Source organism: Equus quagga, chromosome 13, assembly GCF_021613505.1.
Source record: "Equus quagga isolate Etosha38 chromosome 13, UCLA_HA_Equagga_1.0, whole genome shotgun sequence".
NCBI lineage: Eukaryota > Metazoa > Chordata > Mammalia > Perissodactyla > Equidae > Equus > Equus quagga.
Genome location: NC_060279.1, coordinates 18,238,853 through 18,258,337, shown reverse-complemented (window position 1 = coordinate 18,258,337; position 19,485 = coordinate 18,238,853). Strand labels below are relative to the sequence as shown.

The 19,485-nt window shown below is 37.9% G+C and overlaps 1 protein-coding gene across 3 annotated transcripts in view; it reads right to left on the bottom strand.

Moving 5' to 3' along the window:
• The window catches only part of TSEN15 (tRNA splicing endonuclease subunit 15), an 88,376-nt gene extending 69,163 nt beyond the window's left edge, over positions 1 to 19,213 (bottom strand). For 2 of the 3 annotated variants that reach the window (XM_046683569.1, XM_046683572.1), the window contains exon 1: positions 19,025 to 19,213. In XM_046683569.1, coding sequence (XP_046539525.1) covers positions 19,025 to 19,141 — 117 coding nt within the window. In that variant the 5' untranslated portion in view covers positions 19,142 to 19,213. Of the gene's footprint in view, positions 1 to 16,062; positions 16,199 to 16,474; positions 16,557 to 19,024 lie in introns of all 3 variants that reach the window. The other variant, XM_046683570.1, reaches the window with a different exon arrangement.
• Positions 19,214 to 19,485: the final 272 nt, after the last annotated feature.

The following is a 19,485-nucleotide window of genomic DNA, read 5'->3' as shown; positions in this document are numbered from 1 at the left end:
TCTACTTCAAAAATCACATGACTGTAAAGATGCCGAGAACAATGAAGCATACTAAAACACCATAATCTCACTTGGCTTCCAACAAGTTTACAGTTTGAAATCTTACCTGAGAAACCACAGGACAAAGTTTCCTTATACATATAATTTTTAAAAGCTCAGTTCTTTGGAAAAATATTGTAGAGATGCTTCATCACACAAATCTAAAATAATAACTTAGATAAAATTCCTTATAGTTCATATTTGATAGAAATCCACATATGAAAAACATAACCTATGCATTAATAATAAGAATTTCAGGTTTTTGAGTTCGTTATATTTCAAAGGAAAAATTCCACCCAAAGAGAGAAATCAGTAACAATCATACTTATTGATCAACAGTAACAGAATTTGATGTTTATAATAGGTTTTTCTTTCTCATAACTGTTCACAGAGGAGCTCAGCATCCTGAAAATGGTGATTCCGAAGTTTAACAAAGCTAACCTAAAAACAAGCCTGAGGTAAACACACGTAACACTATTTGACTACTGCCATTCTTCCAAACCATTTAAATGTCTTCCATAAATCTTAGCATTCATTTTTCTGTAATGACCCTACAATAGAGACTAAGTAATGGAGATTTGCACAGAGGACAAGAAAGCTAAAGATAACATTACTTTTAGCTTCGACAGTGTTGAAATAGAATGCCTCACAGGTTAAAATTATTATTTTCAACCCACAGGAAGCAATATCTCCTTCTGTCCTCGTCAATGTGGTCAAACTGGTACATGCCATAGCCTTATCAGTGAAAGACATTAACTCCTGGATCTGCCTCATTATGATATATTGGAACAATACACCATACTGTAACTCTGGACTGCAAGGCAAAATTAAATTGGTGCCAAAGATGCCAAGGAGGCCTTATTCATCCACAGGCTCAATCCTGAAGAAAAGTTTCAAGGATAGCAGACCACTTCCTTGGGAATCATGCCAAGGCCTTCCTAGTGAAAAATCAAGGTAGCTAAAACCCCAGGAGGGTTTATTGAACAATTAAGCGCCTGTGCGGCTATTCACCCCAGTGGGAAGCCATTCTGCTAAAATAAACTGCAAGGTTTTTTGTGTTTGTTTTGAGGGCAAGGGAAAAAATGCTCTGTCAGTTGAAAGAAGCTGCCAGAATTGGGGGTTTCACCAGCAATAGATTTCCAGCAGAGGTAGTATAAGGACACACATCCTGATACTCAGGGAAGCTAAGTGACAGAAATCATTTTACCAGTTATTAGACTTTAGTCCTCTAATAAAACAATGGTCATTAAATGAATGTGTAATAAAGAATATACTTTTAGAGGGAGGAAACATTTTTCAATTACAGGGAAAGAATAATGAAATATCCTTCAAAAAAGTATGTAGCCTTTCAGGATTAAATCTCATAACTAAGAACATCTTTAAAAATGTTCTAAAGAAGGAAGTCAATTAGTTGTAGTAAGCCTTACTCCACTATTAATATAAGTCCTTTCCCCAAGACACTAAGAAAAAAGAGGAGTTGAAAGAGGGGGAGGGATATGGATGGTAAGAATTTAACGAAAATGTAAGGAAGCCATTACCAGCATCGCAGAGCACCTCTTCAGACCTATGATGATTCACTGTCCCCAGATGCATGTTATAGTTACAGAGTAAAGTGTGGGAAATAGTGATAAATCTTGCAGCAAGTGGATGGGTTCTGCAGACATTCTAATTTTTTAGAAACTCTTCAAAGGCTGCTTGTAGCATATCCGTATGTTCTTTAAGATATTACTTAGCAAGTCTCTGCTGCGGGAACTGAGTAGTCTAAGAGAGTTCATTCATTCATTCAACAAATACTTACTTAACACCAAGTAGCAGGTACCAGGCTAGGCACTGGGGAAACAGCAACGAACAGACCAAAGTTCCTGCTTTCATGGAGGTTATTTTAGAGAGGGGAAAGGAAGATATTAAACAATCAAAGAAAACCAAATATACAATACATTGAGTAGCAATAAATATGGTAAGTGTTATAAAAGAGGACCACTTCGTAGGTTGTAATAGTACATGGGGTGAGATGATAGCTTAAATCAGAGTGATGGCAGTGTAGCAGAAGTGGTGGGAAATGGACAGATATTGAACACACTTTTAAGGGAGAACTGACAGAATCTGTTGATAAATTATTTTTAGGGTATGAGAACTGGGTGGACTAAAACTAATAAGAGATTATAGCAAGGTTACAGGATACAAAGTTAATATACAAAAGTCAACTGCTTTCCCATATACCAGCAATGAACAATTGGAATTTGAAATAAAAAACACACCACCACTTACATTAGCATCAAAAAAATGAAATACTTAGGTATAAACCTAACAAAAATACATACAAAATCTACAGAAGGACAACGATAAAACTCTGAGGAGGGGGCTGGCCTGGTAGGACAGTGGTTAAGTTTGCAGGCTCTGCTTCGGTGGCCCTGGGGTCACGGGTTTGGATCCTGGGCTTGGACCTACACACCACTCATCAAGCCATACTGTGGTGGCATCCCACACCTAAAATAGAGGAAGACTGGCAAGATGTTAGCTCAGGGCCACTCTTCCTCACCAAAAAAACCCCAAACAAACAAACAAAAAAACTTTGATGAAAGAAATCATAGGAAATCGAAATAAACAGAGAGATAGTCCATGTTCCTGGCTAGGCAGGCTCAGTATTATTAAGATGCCCATTCTTCCCAATGTGATTTATAGATTAAGTACAATCTCAATCAAAACCCTAGCAAGTTATTTTGTGGATATCGACAACCTGATTCTAAAGTTTATATGAAAAGGCAAAAGACCGGGAATAGCCAACACAATACTTAAGAACACAGTGAGAGGACTGACATTACCTGACTTCAAGGCTTATAAAGCTACTGCAAGGTAAGACCACGTGGTATTGGCCAAGGAACAAACAAACAGGTCAAGGGACTAGAACAGAGAGCCCAGAACTGACCCACACAAATATAGTCAATTGAGTTTTGACAAAGGAGGGAAAGCAATTCAATGGAAAAAGAACAGTCTTTTCAACAAATGGTGCTGGAACAACTGGACATCAATATGCAAAAAAAAAAAAAAAAAAAATCTAGACACACACCTTACACCCTTTACAAAAATTAACTCAAAATGGATCATAGACCTAAATGTAAAATACAAAACTATAAAACTTTTAGAAGACAACATAGGAGAAAATCTAGGTGACCTTGGGTTTGATGATGACTTTTTAGATACAACACCAAAAGCATGATCCACGAAAGAAAAAATTGTTAAGTTGGACTCTATTAAAATTAAAAACTTCTGTTCTGCAAAAAATATTGTTAAGAGAACGAAAAGACAAGCCTTGGACTGGGAGAAAATATTTGCAAAACACATATCTGATAAAGGACTTGTATCCAACATACATAAGGAACTCTTAAAATTCAACAAAACAAATAACCCTGATAAAAAATGGGCAAAAGATCTGAACAGACACCTGATCAAAGAAGATACGCAAATGCCATATTAGCATAGAAAAAGATGCTTAACATCACATGTCATTAGGGAATTACCAACTAAAGAAAAAACAAGGGGCTGCCGCGTGGCCAACTGGTTAAGTTTGTGTGCTTCGCTTCGATGGCCCAAGGTTTCGCCAGTTCGGATCCTGGGCGCGGACATGGCACTGCTTGTTAGCCCATGCTGAGGCGGCATCCCAGATGCCACAACTAGGACCCGCAACTAAAATATACAACTATGGACTGGGGGGATTTGGGGAGAAAAAAAGCAGAAAAAAAAAAGATTGGCAACAATCGTTAGCTCAGGTGCCAACCTAAAAAAAAAAAAAAAAATGAGACACTACTACTTACCTATTATAAGGGCTAAAACTCAAAAAACTAACAATAGCATGGCGGCAAGGATCCACATTGCTAAGTGAAAGAAGTCAATCTGAAAAGGCTACATACTTCATGATTTCAGCTATATCACATTCTGGAGAAGGTAAAACTATAGAGGAAGTTAAAAGTTCAGTGGCTGCCAGGGATTCAGGGTAGGGGCAACTATTCTGTATGTAACGGTGGACACATGACATTATACATTTGTCAAAATCGACAGAATTGTACAGGAAAACAGTGAACCCTAATGTAAACTATGGCTTTAGTTAATACTAATGTATCGATATTGGTTCATTAGTTGTAACAAAAGTACCACACTAAGATGTGAGTCATACAGGAAACATGGTGCTGGACCGGAGCTTATAGGAGAAACCACCGTACTGTGTGCTCGATTTTTCTCCTAAGTCCAGAATTGTTCTAAAAAATAAAGTCTATATATATAAAAAAATGACTCGAAGACTTTTGGCCTGAGTTTCGGAATGAATACAGCTGCCATTTACTGACATGGGGGAAACTGCAGAAAGAACAGTTTAGGGGACAAATCGAGAGCTCTTTTCGGACACGCTAATTTGAAATGCATTTTAGATCTCAGCGGACATGTCAAGAAGGCAGTTAAATATGAGTCTTGGGTTCATGGAAGAGGTCGAGCTGGAGACATAAATTTGGGAGTCACCAGTATATGAGTATTTAAAACCATGGAATCATATGAGGGAGCTTAGGGAGTGAGTATAAAGAAGACAAAATATCAGGGCCTGAGCTCTAGGGCACTTTACCATTTAGAGACCAGAAACTTGAAAAGGTTCAGGAAAGGAGGCTAAGAATTGGCAAGTGACGGAGAGAGTTACTAAACCTCCCCAAATCCCCAAGACATGCTCTTGCACTCATAGTTGCTCATTTCCTATATCCTCACAGATTTATATATTTTAATTGCTAACTTTAGAGAAAATGGAAACAAGCATTACAATTCCTAATATTCTGATTCAAATGATTTTCCCACCTTTATTTCAGGATATACCAGTATCTCCCAAAGACCTCAAAATGGCAAAACTCTTGATTTGGCTTTCTCTTATCTTTGAATTCCTTAACCCATTCGGCCTCTCTTGATCTATCCCTTACCGGGAAGAGGGTTACTTTTTTCACACTCTTTCTATCTCTGTCTCTCCTTCCCTCTCTTCCTCCTCCTTCCCCCATTCCCATCTCTCTCACATTACACACATGCATGCTCCCAATCCAGGGCTTTCTCACCAGTTCCGGCAGGCACTCCTTCTGCCATTACTACATACTATGTCATAACGAACCATTTGCAATTTTCAGGCTCTCTCAGCCCTTATACCTTGCTCACGTTACTACTTCCGTCAGGAACATCCAATCTGTCCTCATTCCATATGGAATGCTTATACATATTTCAAACAACCTGTCTTGCCGGAAGCTTTCCCAGACACCCCCACCTCCTACAGTACCAGTTGAGGTTGCATCTCCTCCCTCTGCAGTCTTCCTGGGTGCCCTGTACATATCTCTTTTTATGTTTACCACGCTGGATATAAATGTATGTCCATCTCAGCTCTAGACCGTGAGCATCTCAGGGGCAAGGTCTGTGATGTTTTGTACCTCCTGCGTCCAGTATACATCAGGCACCCAATAAATGAATGAACAGCCTAGAGGATACTGGGGTAATCTGCAACTTAACTTTTTATCCCCCCTCAAAACCAAAACATGCTTTTACTTTGCCTCTAGATAGTCTCTAATTATATGTATTTTCATTTATAGTCACTATATTTAATGCTTAAAGAAAAAGTATAATTATATACATTTATAACATTTTTACTGAAAGGTAAGTGTAAGAATGATAAATAAAATTTTAATTTTCCCGACACATCTCAGTGTTTTAAAATATGAGTTCTTTTTCTTCTCTCTATAAAAACAGTGATACTATGGATTTAAAAATACACAACTGGTCCATTTTCATCATTTGGGTTACTGCTGTGATCACATATAAACAGTCAATAAAATATTTTTAAAGTAATCATGTCCTTCAGAAAAAGAAAAATTACTATTAACAGTCTTTAAAAACTGTATTTAGAGGCTCCATTAATTCTGACAGAAAAAGAACTGTAGTTCATTTGATTCTATGTAGGAAGAAAGGAGAGTGTATTCTTTTGAAAACAACATTTAGGAAATAGATTGATATGGCTTAATAAACTAAGCATCAGATTAAAAAAATCACAGGCTAGGAATCCTAACTTTGGCTCTGACATTCATTTCTCTGGGTACTGAATTGTTTCCATTTCTCTTAAGGCATAAATTACCTTAACTGTACAAGAATCTTGACAAGAGTCCTGATCAAACCAAATGACTAAAGTTCTCAGACTTTTAGCCTTATGGCTGCTGAACCAGCAGATGACCAATTTGGTATATGGAATGTTGAAGCCTTTCTCTAAACTTCTAGAGTAAAATTAAAATTGGAAGACGCAAAGAAAGAACATGTGGAAAAATTTCCTTTCAGATAAAATGGCTGAGGGTACCTATTTTAGAGAGGTTATCAATCACCATAAATCAAGAGAAACAGCAGTAATTTGTGGGAACTGGGGGGATAAAATGGACAATGGAGAGGCTCCATCCTCACATAAGCTATCCACTATCCTTTTCTGGCACCGAGAGGAGAGATCCATTTATAATTTAAAGGTTTAAAAGCGTGAATGATTTATTGACATTACTAAGAAAGGAACTATAATCCTTTGTAACAAAGGAAATTTATGGATCATTTCAAAAAAAAATACTGTATCTCAACTGCCTCTGGATTTTATAATCATACAAAACACTTCTTTCAGCTTTTTTTTCAAACTTATAACGTGTATAACCACAGATAAGCTTAAAATACGGCAACTGTGGTTTTAGTTTTCAGCACATCTCTCATATTTTACTGAAGAAATTAAATTGACATTGAAATTGGAAGATGACATAAATTCTACCAGGAAAAAAAAACTGGTAGTGAAAAAACAGAAAAATATTTTTTTCTCATAATTTGCTATGGGTCCTTATGTAAGTTACTTAAGATATTTTCCCATTTACAAATACCTGTAATACTATTGTCCTAACTTTGTTGTAATATGTTTCTCCCATTTAGGGACACTCAACAAATATCAATGGCAAGGTGGTCCAAAGAGAAGCTAATCAAGCTATCTGAACATAAATTTGACTTCATTTACTACCTTAGCACTGAAAAAAGTCTCCTGGCTTTCATTAAGATTCCTCTGGTTGTCTCATCTTTAAATTCATCAGATCTCTCTGACTTGTGTGGATTTATTAATATGATTTTATACCATTGCAGGGTCTGGGGAAACTGTACCTAAAACCTCCACAGTCATTTACCAAACTTGCTACATGGATTCTCAGATTCACTTTAGTAAGAAACAATCTAGAGCACTTTCCACATGCATATACTATCCAAATACATAACTTAATACAGTATTTTAAAAGTGGGCTAAAAATTATTTTACATTAGCATTAAGCAGTATTTTTAGATGAGAGAAAAAGGAGATTTGTTCTTCCCTTCGAGAAACACAAACCACCTCATACTCCATCAGCATAATTTTCTCACTAGATAATCAGATATGGACACTTCACCAATTCAATTCTCTCATTGGAAATCAGCCATTAGATCAATATTTTCACGAGGGACTAGTATACACAAGACCGTCTTAGGCTTGAAAAATATGCCAGTGTTTTAACTATGAACATATATTATGTATAATCACTTTACAGAAAACACCCGTCACAAATTGTACTTTTGCTCTAAATATCGCATTCACTCACTGCCATTCAAACACATTCACTCTAATGGAATCTGTCTGCACTCCTGCCAGAAACTATTTAAATACCATCACCAGGTCTAAAGCCTGGGAAAATAGTGGGAAATGGATACAAAAATTGTTTAGGAATTCTTAGAAATTCACAAAGATATAACACTAAATTTGCCTAGAATTGTTCCCTTTTAAGGAGTCAGCAAATACATGTATACATTATAAAATAAATGATGGAAAGAATACGCAAATGTCTATGCTACTCTGCCACTCAGTAGCCAAGCAGAAAGATAGCTACTTTAGTGGTTTTAAGGGACACAGATTATTTATTGTCATCAGTGGGGAAATATTTTACAACTAAGTGGTAGTTACCTACGTAAATGCTAGAGTTTGGTCCAGTTTTACAAACAGACTCCACAACTTGGGACTTCAATAAGGGTGACAGCTATCGGGCCTTATATGCTATATGCCCTTTGTGAGTAACATGAAATTGCACCTCCAGCAAACTGCCAACTCCTCTGGCTCTGAGGCTTTATACACTACCCAGATTCCCCAGTAATAAAAGTGCTATTTAAAGTTTGTGAGGTATACAGAGCATTAAAAAAGAAAAACCACTACAATCAAGCAGCTAAGCAGCTAAGCAGCACGGTCTAGGACAGTGATTTACAACCGGTGCGCTCACGTTGGTTGTGCAGAGTGTGGTAAGTAGTTTGATTCTAACAATAAAGTAAGAAAGTTGGCAGGTTATGTTTTAATATAAAATTAATATTCCTTGTAATATATCATCATCCTCATCCACTCACATTCCACCAGGCTTTCTTGAGTGAGAGTCAAAGGCAAGCGAGCAGTAAGAGGCCGCGGGAGCAATATACAAGCCAAAGCAGATTGTGTCTATGCTGCAGTCCAAGGGAAGTGGACTAGAACCACGAGTCAGAACAACAGTAATAATAACAAAGGTTAAAACAATCAGTAAAAGCTGGGCATTAAGTATCAACTGCTACTAAGATCACATAAAGAGAGGTAACCAGACATTATATGCCTCCTGATGAAAGAACAGACCACCAGCTATAGTCTTACTAATGTGATCAAACAGAATCTTATGAAGCTCCTGGTTCCAGCTGCTAATCTGCAGAAAATACAGAGGACAGGGAAACACATTGAAATGCACCATGAGTATGCAATCAGCAAACCCAGACTATGGGAAAGTATGCAGGTCAAACAGCCTAGGTTCTTTAACAGAAAAACTGCAAGGAAAAGAAAGAGAGAGAGGCAGAATCATAGATCAGGGGTTAGGAAACTACTGGTCTACGGGCCAAATCTAGACTGCTCTCTGTTTTTGCAGATAAAGTTTTATAAGAACATGGCCACATCCATTTGTTTATGCATTGTCTGCGGCAACTTTCACACTAACATGGCAGAGCTGAGGAGCTGCGACAGAGACCAAATAGTCTGCAAAACCAAAAATATTTACCATCTACAGCTTTACGGAAAGAGTTTGTTGATCTCTACTGCAGATTAACAAAGGTTTACAAGATATAGAAAAAAAAAATTTTTTAATGGGCAAAATTTGAGAGACACAAATAAAGCAGCGCTTTATTTGTAAAAATTAAGCTGATTTTAAAGTTTATATGGAAAATAAATGGACCTAGTATAGCCAAAAAAAAAGTTTTGAAAAAGAACAAAGTTAGAGGACTTACATGACATGATTTCAAGTCTTTATATAAAGCTACAGCAACCAAGACACTGTGGCACTGACACAGGACAGACATACAGATCAATACTAGAGACTAGAGAGCCCACAAATAGACCCACACATATGGTCATCTGATTTTCAACAGAAGTGTCATGGTAATTAAATGGGGAGTCTTTTCAATAAATGGTGCTGGAACAATTGGCCATACATTTGCAGAAAGAAAAAAGAACCTTGACCCTTAACTCACATCACGTATAAAATTCAACTCGAAAGTAATCATAGATCTAAAAGTAAAAACTATAAAACTGCTAGAAGAAAACATAAGAGAAAATTTTATGACTATGGGTTAAGTAAACATTTCTTACACAGAACACAAAAACTATAAACTGTAAAAGAAAAAAATTGATAAACTAGACATCAGTCAAAATAAAAAACTTCTGTTCTTCTAAGGAAATTAAGAAAATGAAAAGGCAAGCCTCAGACTGGGAGAAAATATTTTCAAAAAAGATATTTGATAAAGGAATTGTATTCAGGACACAAAAAACAACCTCGCAATTTATTAAGAACACAAATGACACAATCTCTAAAATACAAGCAATAGATTTGAACTGATACTTGGCCAAAGAGGTATGCGTGGCAAATAAGTACATGAACAGATGCTCAACATCATCAGTCATTCAGGAGATGCAAATTTAAAACCATGATGAGAAACCACTACATACCTAATTGAATGATTAAATTAAATAAACTGATAATCCAAAATGTTGCTGAGGATATGGAGCAAGTGGAACTCTCAAACAGTGCTGGTGGGAAGAGAAAATAGCACAACTAGCCACTTCAGAAAATAGTTTAGCAGTTAAAATATATAAATTTTAACTCAATAAGCCTGACATTTTTTTTAACGGGCACGACTAAACTATAGAGAAGGACAAGAAAATTATGACTATAAAAGTCAGAATAACAGTTACTTTTGTGGGGAAGAAGAGGGTTATGCTTGGAACAGGGCACGTGGAAGGGGTTCTGGGATGGCTGGAAAAGTTCTATTTCTTGACTTGGTTAGTGGTGCTTATGAGGGTTCAAGATGTTTGTCTTATACCTCAATCTGTACATTTATGTTATGTGGTTTTCTGGTTTTATTTTACAAAAAGAGATTTTTAAAACACTAGTAAAGTAGGAAGAACTCTAATAGCTATGAGACTTTGTTATCTACCATGAGAGTTTCATGTAACTCAATTTTTTATTATCTTTTGGAAACAGTAGAATATAAATAAAAATACATTTTTAATCTCAGCTTTTTAGATGTGAAATTAGGATAAAACAAGTACTCTATTTACCACTCAGGATTTTAGTGCTGATGAAATGAGAGTATACTTGTGAATGTACTTTAAAATATATTCTCTACAAACGCAAAAGACTCTTTTAGCCACAGGAATAATCTACAGTATCACTCCCCTGCTTTTAGCCCTTCAATGACACCATCCATGCAGCAGTAATTTTTAGTGTTCTTTGTGGAAACCTTGGATTCAACAGACATGCTTCAGGGGCAGGTTATCATGTATACTGTACAGATTGCGCCTTGCACAAGGGTGCCTGATAAAAATGGGTCTGAAATCTGGCTTATGCTCCTTGCCAAGCCTCGAACCCTGGTGAAGAGACTTTGTGTGTGTCCAGAAGGAGTACCTTTTTCTAATTTGCTCAAAGGCACTCTATGAGGTAGCTGTAACCCTGATCAAAGATTCCCCGTAAATTAATACCTTCGCCATACAACAACAATGTAACCTGTCTGAAAAGCTTCTGCATAGTTAAGACAAACCACGAACAAGCGCATTTTATATTTGTATTTCCCTTATTATAAATAGATTTGAGCATTTGAGTTCCTCTTCCATGAACTGCCTGTTCATATCCTTTGCCCATGTTTTTCATTCGGTTGTTTTTTCCCTTGAGTCACAGAGGTTATTTATACATTCTGAATTAATCTTTGTCAGTTGTATGTTAGTAAATCTCTTCTCCTAGTCTATGGAAACTTTTATATTGTCAGTGGGACCATAAACTGATAGCCTTTTGGAGAGCAGTTTAGTAACAACCAGTAAAGACGAAGGAGCAAATGCTACACATCCTAGCCATTCTACCTCTAGGCTTCTACCTTAGAGAAACTCTCATACGAGAGAACAAGAAGATACTCACAAGGCTATTCATTACCGTACAATTTGGGATAGCAAAAAAGTAAAAACAGTAATGGACTTCCTGATCAAGATAACCTTTCCCACCTCATTTCCCATCCTTCCCTTCTTTTCTCATGAGTTCTATTCATTCATTTATTCATCAGCCCCCTTAGCCAACATTATTAAGCGCCTACTCTGAACTAGATACCATGCTACACAGGCAGTCATGCTTGCCTACTGGCAGTTGCCCCTCTGAAACCTGGTCTCTTACTGCCTTCAGGAGGCTTTCCCTGTCCTACCTCTGGGTCCTGACACAACCTTGTATAAAGTACTTATCGGCACTCCATTATCCTTGTTATTCAATTAGGTAACAATAAAATAAGTGGAGGCAGTTCCAAATTACACAGTCAAATCTCTGAACAAAGGACAATTCCATTTTCACTAGATCCCATCCAACAATTACCAAAAAATGAAATAAAATTTATTTTCCAAGCCAACATTTCGTGCTAGAACATTACTTTCAAGAGGATGTCTTAAGTACCACATGATCTCACTTACGTGTGGAATCTTAAAAAAAAAAAAAAACGCCAAGCTCATAGATACAAATAGATTGGTGGTAGCCAGAAGCAAGGGGGGTGGGGCGGAGAGTGAGTGAAATGGGTTAAGGGAGTCAAAGGGACAAACTTCCAGGTATGAAATAAACAAGTCATGGGGATGTAATGTACAGCGTAGTGACTATAGCGAATAATACTGTTTGCATATTTGAAAGTGGCTAAGAGAGTAGATCGTAAAAGTTCTCATCACAAGCTAAAGTAAAATTCTTTAACTATGTATGGTAACAGATGTCAACTAGATTTAACGTGGCAATCACTTCACAATATATACGAAAATCAAATCATCACTGTATACCTGAAACTAATATAATGTTGTATTGTCAATTACACCTCAAAAAAAAAAAAAAGAAAAGAGGTTGCTTTAATCAACCTGGTATCCCCAGCACTTAGATCACTGCCTGAGACGTAATAGTCACTCAATAAATATTTGTTAAGTAAAGACCAAGCAATATTATCTGACAAATAACGATATTTAAAAGCGAACACAGAGTGATTTATTTCTGTAGCTGATTTATTATTCAATAAAATAAGAGCTGTTTGCTCTCCTAAATTTAAAAAAACATTTTTTTTTATGGTGAGCTACTTTCACAAGTTCCTACCCAAATACTTTCAGGACATGTCTCAATGAACTTCTTCCCTATACAAAGCTGCCAAAGACTCAAAGTCAATAATTTTCTTCTCTGTGTTACTGACGAAGGAAAATTCCTACATTAACCACAAACGTCTGAAATTGTAGCATTACTGTTAGATATATAACCTTTTATATGTAAAGTACACATAAAAGTAAAAAAAGATAAAATTATGCCTACCACCTAAAAATATCACTCCTGTTAAATACTGAGGAATGAGATTAAACACACACACACAAATCTTTATTTGTTAAAAAGTTATTTGCATACTTTGAGAGTTGAGAAAATTTTATGCCATAAAAGGCATAATAAACTAGTGTGTACTGGGCCTCGTTTGTGCTATTTTCTATATTATTATTCCACTGCGTGATATAATTATGAATATTTACATAAAAACAAGACACAAAGACTTAAGCCCTCTAAGTTATTAAATACAAGCGTGTAAAAATGGCTTCCTAAGTTATCCTTCCAACTAATTCTATTTAAAGAAGAAAACAAACTTAAAGTAATAAAGCTAGAAAAGCAATAATCACCAGTTGGAAAAAACTAGAAATTAATTGGACACAAATTTGTACTTCTAGACTTAGGAAATGATTTTGATTCAGACGCTATTGATTTTATTTTTTAGAATTAAATTAGGTTAATTCCAAATGGTAGTTCCTTGTCAGAACAAGTGATATAACAATAATACTAGCTAGCTAGGATGATATTTGTTTCAGTAATTAAAAGACACAAAGGGAGAGTTTTGAGGAATTAATTATTAAGTTTCTTAGATATAGGAAGGCCTGGAAATCACATCAGTGATCAAATTTGATGTTGACTCTATCAACTATTTGTGATTCTCAAACACACAGAAAAATTTCACAGTAAGAAGCCTCTCAAAGAAGGGTATGAATAGCCTGATATATCAAAAACTAATTCTCATAACCAACCACACACAAAAAATATAGAAATCTAAAAATTAGTTTAATATAGTTTTATGTACAGACAGTGAACATAACCAATTATGGTAGCTTTTGGAAGGGATCTTATATATTATCTACTGATAATCTAAATCCCTCAATAAAAGTCAAAGAAACTGAAACCCAGAGAAATTAGGTGTGTTGCCAATCATCAAACGAAACGTTTAAATATCAGTGCAAGACCAGAGCCCAGGTCTTATGGCTTCAGCCCAGGCCTCTTTCTACTAAATCACTCAATCACAGTGAAACAGAAAAAAATAGGTATCCATCAAAGCCCTCCATGTTGGAATGTAAGGTGCTCTGCCCTCTCCCCTACTTATATACCCACCCAAATATAGCTGTGTTCTCATCTGTCCTTTCTTCCTGGCCCCTAGTCTCAGAGGGTGAGGTGTTCCTCCTCTATTAGTATCTTCAACTATTCTCTTGAATCCGTCCCTCCCCATCTGCCACGAATCTTGCTCCATCAATAATTACTTTCACTCCTCTATTCTCAGCCTTTCTGTAGGACAGTCCACAGGACGGCTGGCTTCCCTCAGCATCAGCAAATGAGAGAGGGTGCCCAAGAGAGAAGCCACAGTCTTTTGTAATCTAATCTTAGAAGTAACATCCCCATCATTTTTGCCAAATTTTATTTATTAAAAGCAAATCATGAGGTCCAGACCACATTCAAGGGCAGGGAATTACTTAAGGGCGTGACTACCAAAAGGCTGGAATTCAAAAAGCCATTTTAGAGGCTTCCTGCCACAGCTTCTAAAGAAGAAAAGCAGAGAGGGAGACCTGCTAACCAGATACCAGGGCTTCCTATGAAGCAAGCGATTAACAAAATGTGGTACGGCACAAGGACAGGTATATTGACTAACGGAATATTAAAAGAGCCCAGAAACAAATCAGTGCATAGATGGAGCTTTGGAAAATGAGAAGGTATGTCAGATAATGAGAGAAGGAGGGACTATCAGCAAATGGAGGCAGAAAAAAATGCTTATCCACATGAAAACAGGGTCCCTAACCTTCCTCTCACTACTAAAAAAACTTTAAAACTCTAAGAAAATACAGGTGAACTTTTTTTAGACCTTTAGATAGGAAATATTTCTTAAACTAGACACAAAGATGTTGATTACAAAAGACAGGGAAATGTGGTTATATTCAAATTAAGAACTGTTACTCATCAAAAGATATCTGAAAGATAGATTTAAAAACTGGGAAACACAGCCAAAAGGATTATTATCAAGAATATACAAAGAACTCCTACAAGTCAAGGAGAAAACTACAAATAATCCAATAGGAAGAGGATATGAACAGGCATTTCTCAGGAGAGGAAATAATAAATATATAAAGAAATGTTCAATATCAGTGATCAGAGAAATGCAAATTAAGATCACAATGAGATAACCCATTCAACTGGCAAAAATCTAAGTCTGACAATACTAAGTGTCACAGACAATACAACTCCAAAAGATCATGTTTACATTGCAGGTAGAAAGTAAACAAACTGAGGCAACCACTTTGGAAAACAGTTTGAAATTATCCCCTGAAGTTGAACATTAGCAACACTCCATCATCAGGAGAATAGATGTGAAATCCATGGTACAATTACACAATGCAATATTATATGGCGGCCAAGGAAAATATACTACAATGGATAAATTTTAGCAGTATAATCTTAAGCGTATAAAGTGAGCCTCAAAAGACCACATGACTTTTTATGAAGTTAAAAAGATCTAAAATAAAACAATTCCCAATGAACACAGGATTTAGGATGGCAGTTACCTGAGGTCAGTGGAAGCAGGGAAAGGAGGGGACCCATAAAGTTAGATATAAGTGACTGTCAAGAATCCAGTTTTGTTTTGGGACGTTGATTGAGAAAATGTGTCATGAAACAAAGATATGTTTAATTCAATTCTGCACACCTAAGATTTTTTAAAAAGGTGCATGATGCATTTCAACCTGCATGTTAATCACACTCTTCACCAACACCCATAGCAAATATGATTTGTTTCACTTATTCTGGTGCATCTTACAACATCTGTTGTTTCAAGTGGAATGGTCCTGCCTCCTTATCAAGAATATAAATTTTTCCTGTTTCCTTAGGATGGTATTTCTATTATACATTCCTTCTCTGAAAAAGTACTGACCATACAGTAAGTGCTAAATAAATACTTGTTAACATTTATATTTAACTTACTCCTCAAATAATCAAGAGTAAAGTGATGACCCCTGCACCCTAGATTCCTTTAAAAATATATTACTACCTCTAATTTAATGACTCCTAGTGCTTTATTCAGGAAAGGAACTAAGCTGTTAAACAAAGACCAAAACCACCTGCCCACCTGTTATGGCTGAGGGAAGCACTGATGGCTGTGGGCACCACAGTCTGTAACCCTTCTCCTTCTATCTCAGTACCGACAAGACAGATGAGCTGGAGATCTGGTAATCCCACACAGTTTACTTCATGCCAACTTTTACCTGAAAGGGCATCATCGAATGGACAATAATGTTTATCAAAAATGAAAGATAAAAATTCCAAACTTCTACCTAATACTCAGCTGAGCAAACATCATTCATAATGATATCTTCCCTTTACTTTTCTAGTATTTTCTGTTACCCAGTAATTCCCAATGTAAATGAAAAATTACAAAATTGGCAAAATTAACAGCAAATGCATAAAGGCTATATACCAATCCAACTCCCCATCCCCCCACCACAGCCCCAATAACAAAACAATATAAACAAATAACTTACTCTCCATGAGGTCCAGGTAAACCAAGAATGCTATATAAACTTGGGTGGCATCTCCTATATCTAATTCCATCATTTCTAAATACTGAAAATCAAAATGTAATTGTCAAATAGAGAAGGAAGAATCTCTTAATATTTTCTTTCACTCAATCAACAACTATTCATTAAATATATATAACATATAAGACTCCCTTCTAGGTATAGTGGGAGTTACAAGGCAATTAAGACCTGATCCCTGTCTCTAAAAAATGTGTAATTGTTAGGGTAAACACATGCACACTTGCAATTATTACACAATTAACAATACATGACAGTAAGTGATTAAAAACGAAGTAAGTGGAATAAAAAAAAAATACGACCCAACAGGTCAGAGGAGCTCTCCTCAGGTGGCTTGGCTGCTGGTTATTTCACGGCAGAGGTGGAATAAAAGTTGAGCCCTGCAGGACATGTATGATTTGAGTAAATAGAGAAGGTGGAGTAACAGTGAGCAACTACACAAAAGTGGGAATAAGCCACACATATTCAAGAGCCTATAAAGAAACCTATCCGCCAGGAGTAGAGACAGTTTTAGTAGGACTTTTGTTGGGGAACGTTAGTGGGAGCCTCCACTTCCTGATCTCTTATTTGCCTGTGGAGAAGTGTTAGAACACCACTCCGGGTCTCTCTCCCCACCCCTTCTCACTTAAGAGTAAGGAGTTATTTAACTGTTGGATTTTAAAGAAAGGACCAAGCAAGCTGCTGCTTCTTTCAGACTTGCTGGTCAGCATTGGGGGAACATTCTTCAGGGGCTACCCCTGCAGGGGAAGCCTGAGGTTTTCCAGCTATGTCAGTGACAAGGTGGGTAAGCAGGGCTAATGCAGAGGCGAGTGGGTCAGCAGACCCGAATGAGTGCAGATTGGAAGTCACATCCTCTCATCGGCTTCATCATAAGTGTGCACAGGTGCAGAACAGGGATGTTATCAGTCATCCTCTCCAAATCTCAAATGTGTTTGAAAATGATGCTGAAAAGGTAACTGGGAACCAGGTTGCAAGGTCTTGATGGCCAAGCTGAAAGTCTGAATTTTACTCACAAGGAAACACTGAGGATTTCTAAGCTTGAGAATAACATAATGAAAGTGGTGTTTGAGGATGATAAATCCAATACCATGTTACTGGATGGACCTACGTAATTTTCAAACTGAATAATAACAATGCAGAACTGGAAAATCAAATACCCAATATCTTTTCTTTTTTTTAACCAATTAGATCCTTCAAGAAGAAAAATCAAAAGACTTGACAGTCAGGGTCTGTACTGCCATTAACTTGAACGAAAAAAATCTGCTTGTATGAAAACTGAATAGCACTACCAAATCAATGAGTTTTTAAAAACCTGTTAGTGGTGTTTCATTATTAAATACTTACAAGTGCTTACTGTATGTCAAGTACTTTACAAATATTAATTGAGTTAATCATGTAACAACCCTGTAAGATAAGTATTATTAGTATCCCCATTTCACCCATGATGATACTGAGGAATAATGAAATTCAACAACCTGCAAAAAAGTAAAATTCACAAAATCTGGTGACAGAACCAGGATTCAAACTCAGGCAGTTTGACTTTGAGTTCACACTCTTAGTCACTAAGCTGCCTCTCCATGCTATGGTTTTTCTTCTTATGGCACCGAATAACATCCCCATGTTATTGTTTGTTTTTCTCACCTTACAGGCAATAAGGAGACAGAAGAGGAGGATAAACTCAAGCAAGAGAAGATGAAAAAAGGTTAACGCTTTTCAGACTTATACCTTCAAAATTTTCCTTTTCTTGACTGTTTTTCGACAATACGAATTATTGCAGAAGACTGCAATTCTACTCAAGTTACTGAACCAGCCCCCGAGATTTCTACAAAACCCCCATCTCCACTCACTGTCCGTTCATGGCTTGGGACATTACTGGTACAAGGCAGCAAGTCCCAAGCAGAAGCAAGCAAGGAACCATCTTTATCTCCTTTGCTGCTCATACAGAAAAACACACCCACAAGGTGAGTAGTTCTGCTTTGGGGAAGAACCTACTTAAACTTTCCAAGAAAGTCGAAAAATTAGGACTCTGCACTTCGGCGAAATCAAGATGCACACTCTGAGCCCAAGGCTAGGTGTAAACGTGACTGTGCCTAAGCCTTTATCATTACAGACTCTTAGATCTGAGCCGTGGTGCACACACTGTTGTGCGTGGTTCCTGTGGGGTTTACACGAGAAGACCCCAGAACGAGCCCCAGACGGCAAAACTCGGATGTTGGCAGCGCGTACTACTGGCCTCCGCCTTGACGGGCGCTGGGTTCAGTGTCTTGTCCCCCAGTTAAGACTGGCTTGGGGTGGGTGGGTGAGGGTGGGGTCAGAGCAATAGCTCGACTCCTTTAAACTAACAACACCGCCTGCAGCGGGCACTGTGCACACGGGTCCCCTGTGAATTCCGCACATCCTACGCATCCGGCCGCGCAAGCACTCGAGGGCCGGAGGGGCGCGCGGCCCGGGGCTTCCGGCCTAGGCCGGCGCCCTGCTCCTCCCGCGCCTCCTGACCTTGGGGTGAGTGCCCATCCAGGCGTCCTCGGGGGCCCATGAGTGGGCGCCGCCGCCGCCGCCCGAGCCCAGACCGCTGCAGCCCGGGGTGGGCTCGGGGTCGCCGCGCTCCTCCATGCCCGGCTGTGCTGCGCGCCCGTAGTGCACCGCGCCCCGCGCCCGGCCAGAAGCCGCGCCGCGCGCCTCAGGTTCCGCTTCCCCGCTGCCAGCCGCCTCTGCACCGGAGGGCTCAGATGATGGGAGGAAAGTTGGATCGGCTCCTCCCTCTCACAAACGTAGCTAGAACCTGCTTGAACGCACTGTAGTTTCGCTCACTGTTTATTCAAATCTGGGCAGATACTAGCATGAAGGAGGTTCGAAAGTACTCGGAGCCCAGAAGCCCTTAACTCTCCTTCACATCAGTGCTGTTTGCAGTTCTGTTGAGAAAGGGGGGATACTTAAAGCCTCTTTGCCTTCAGCAT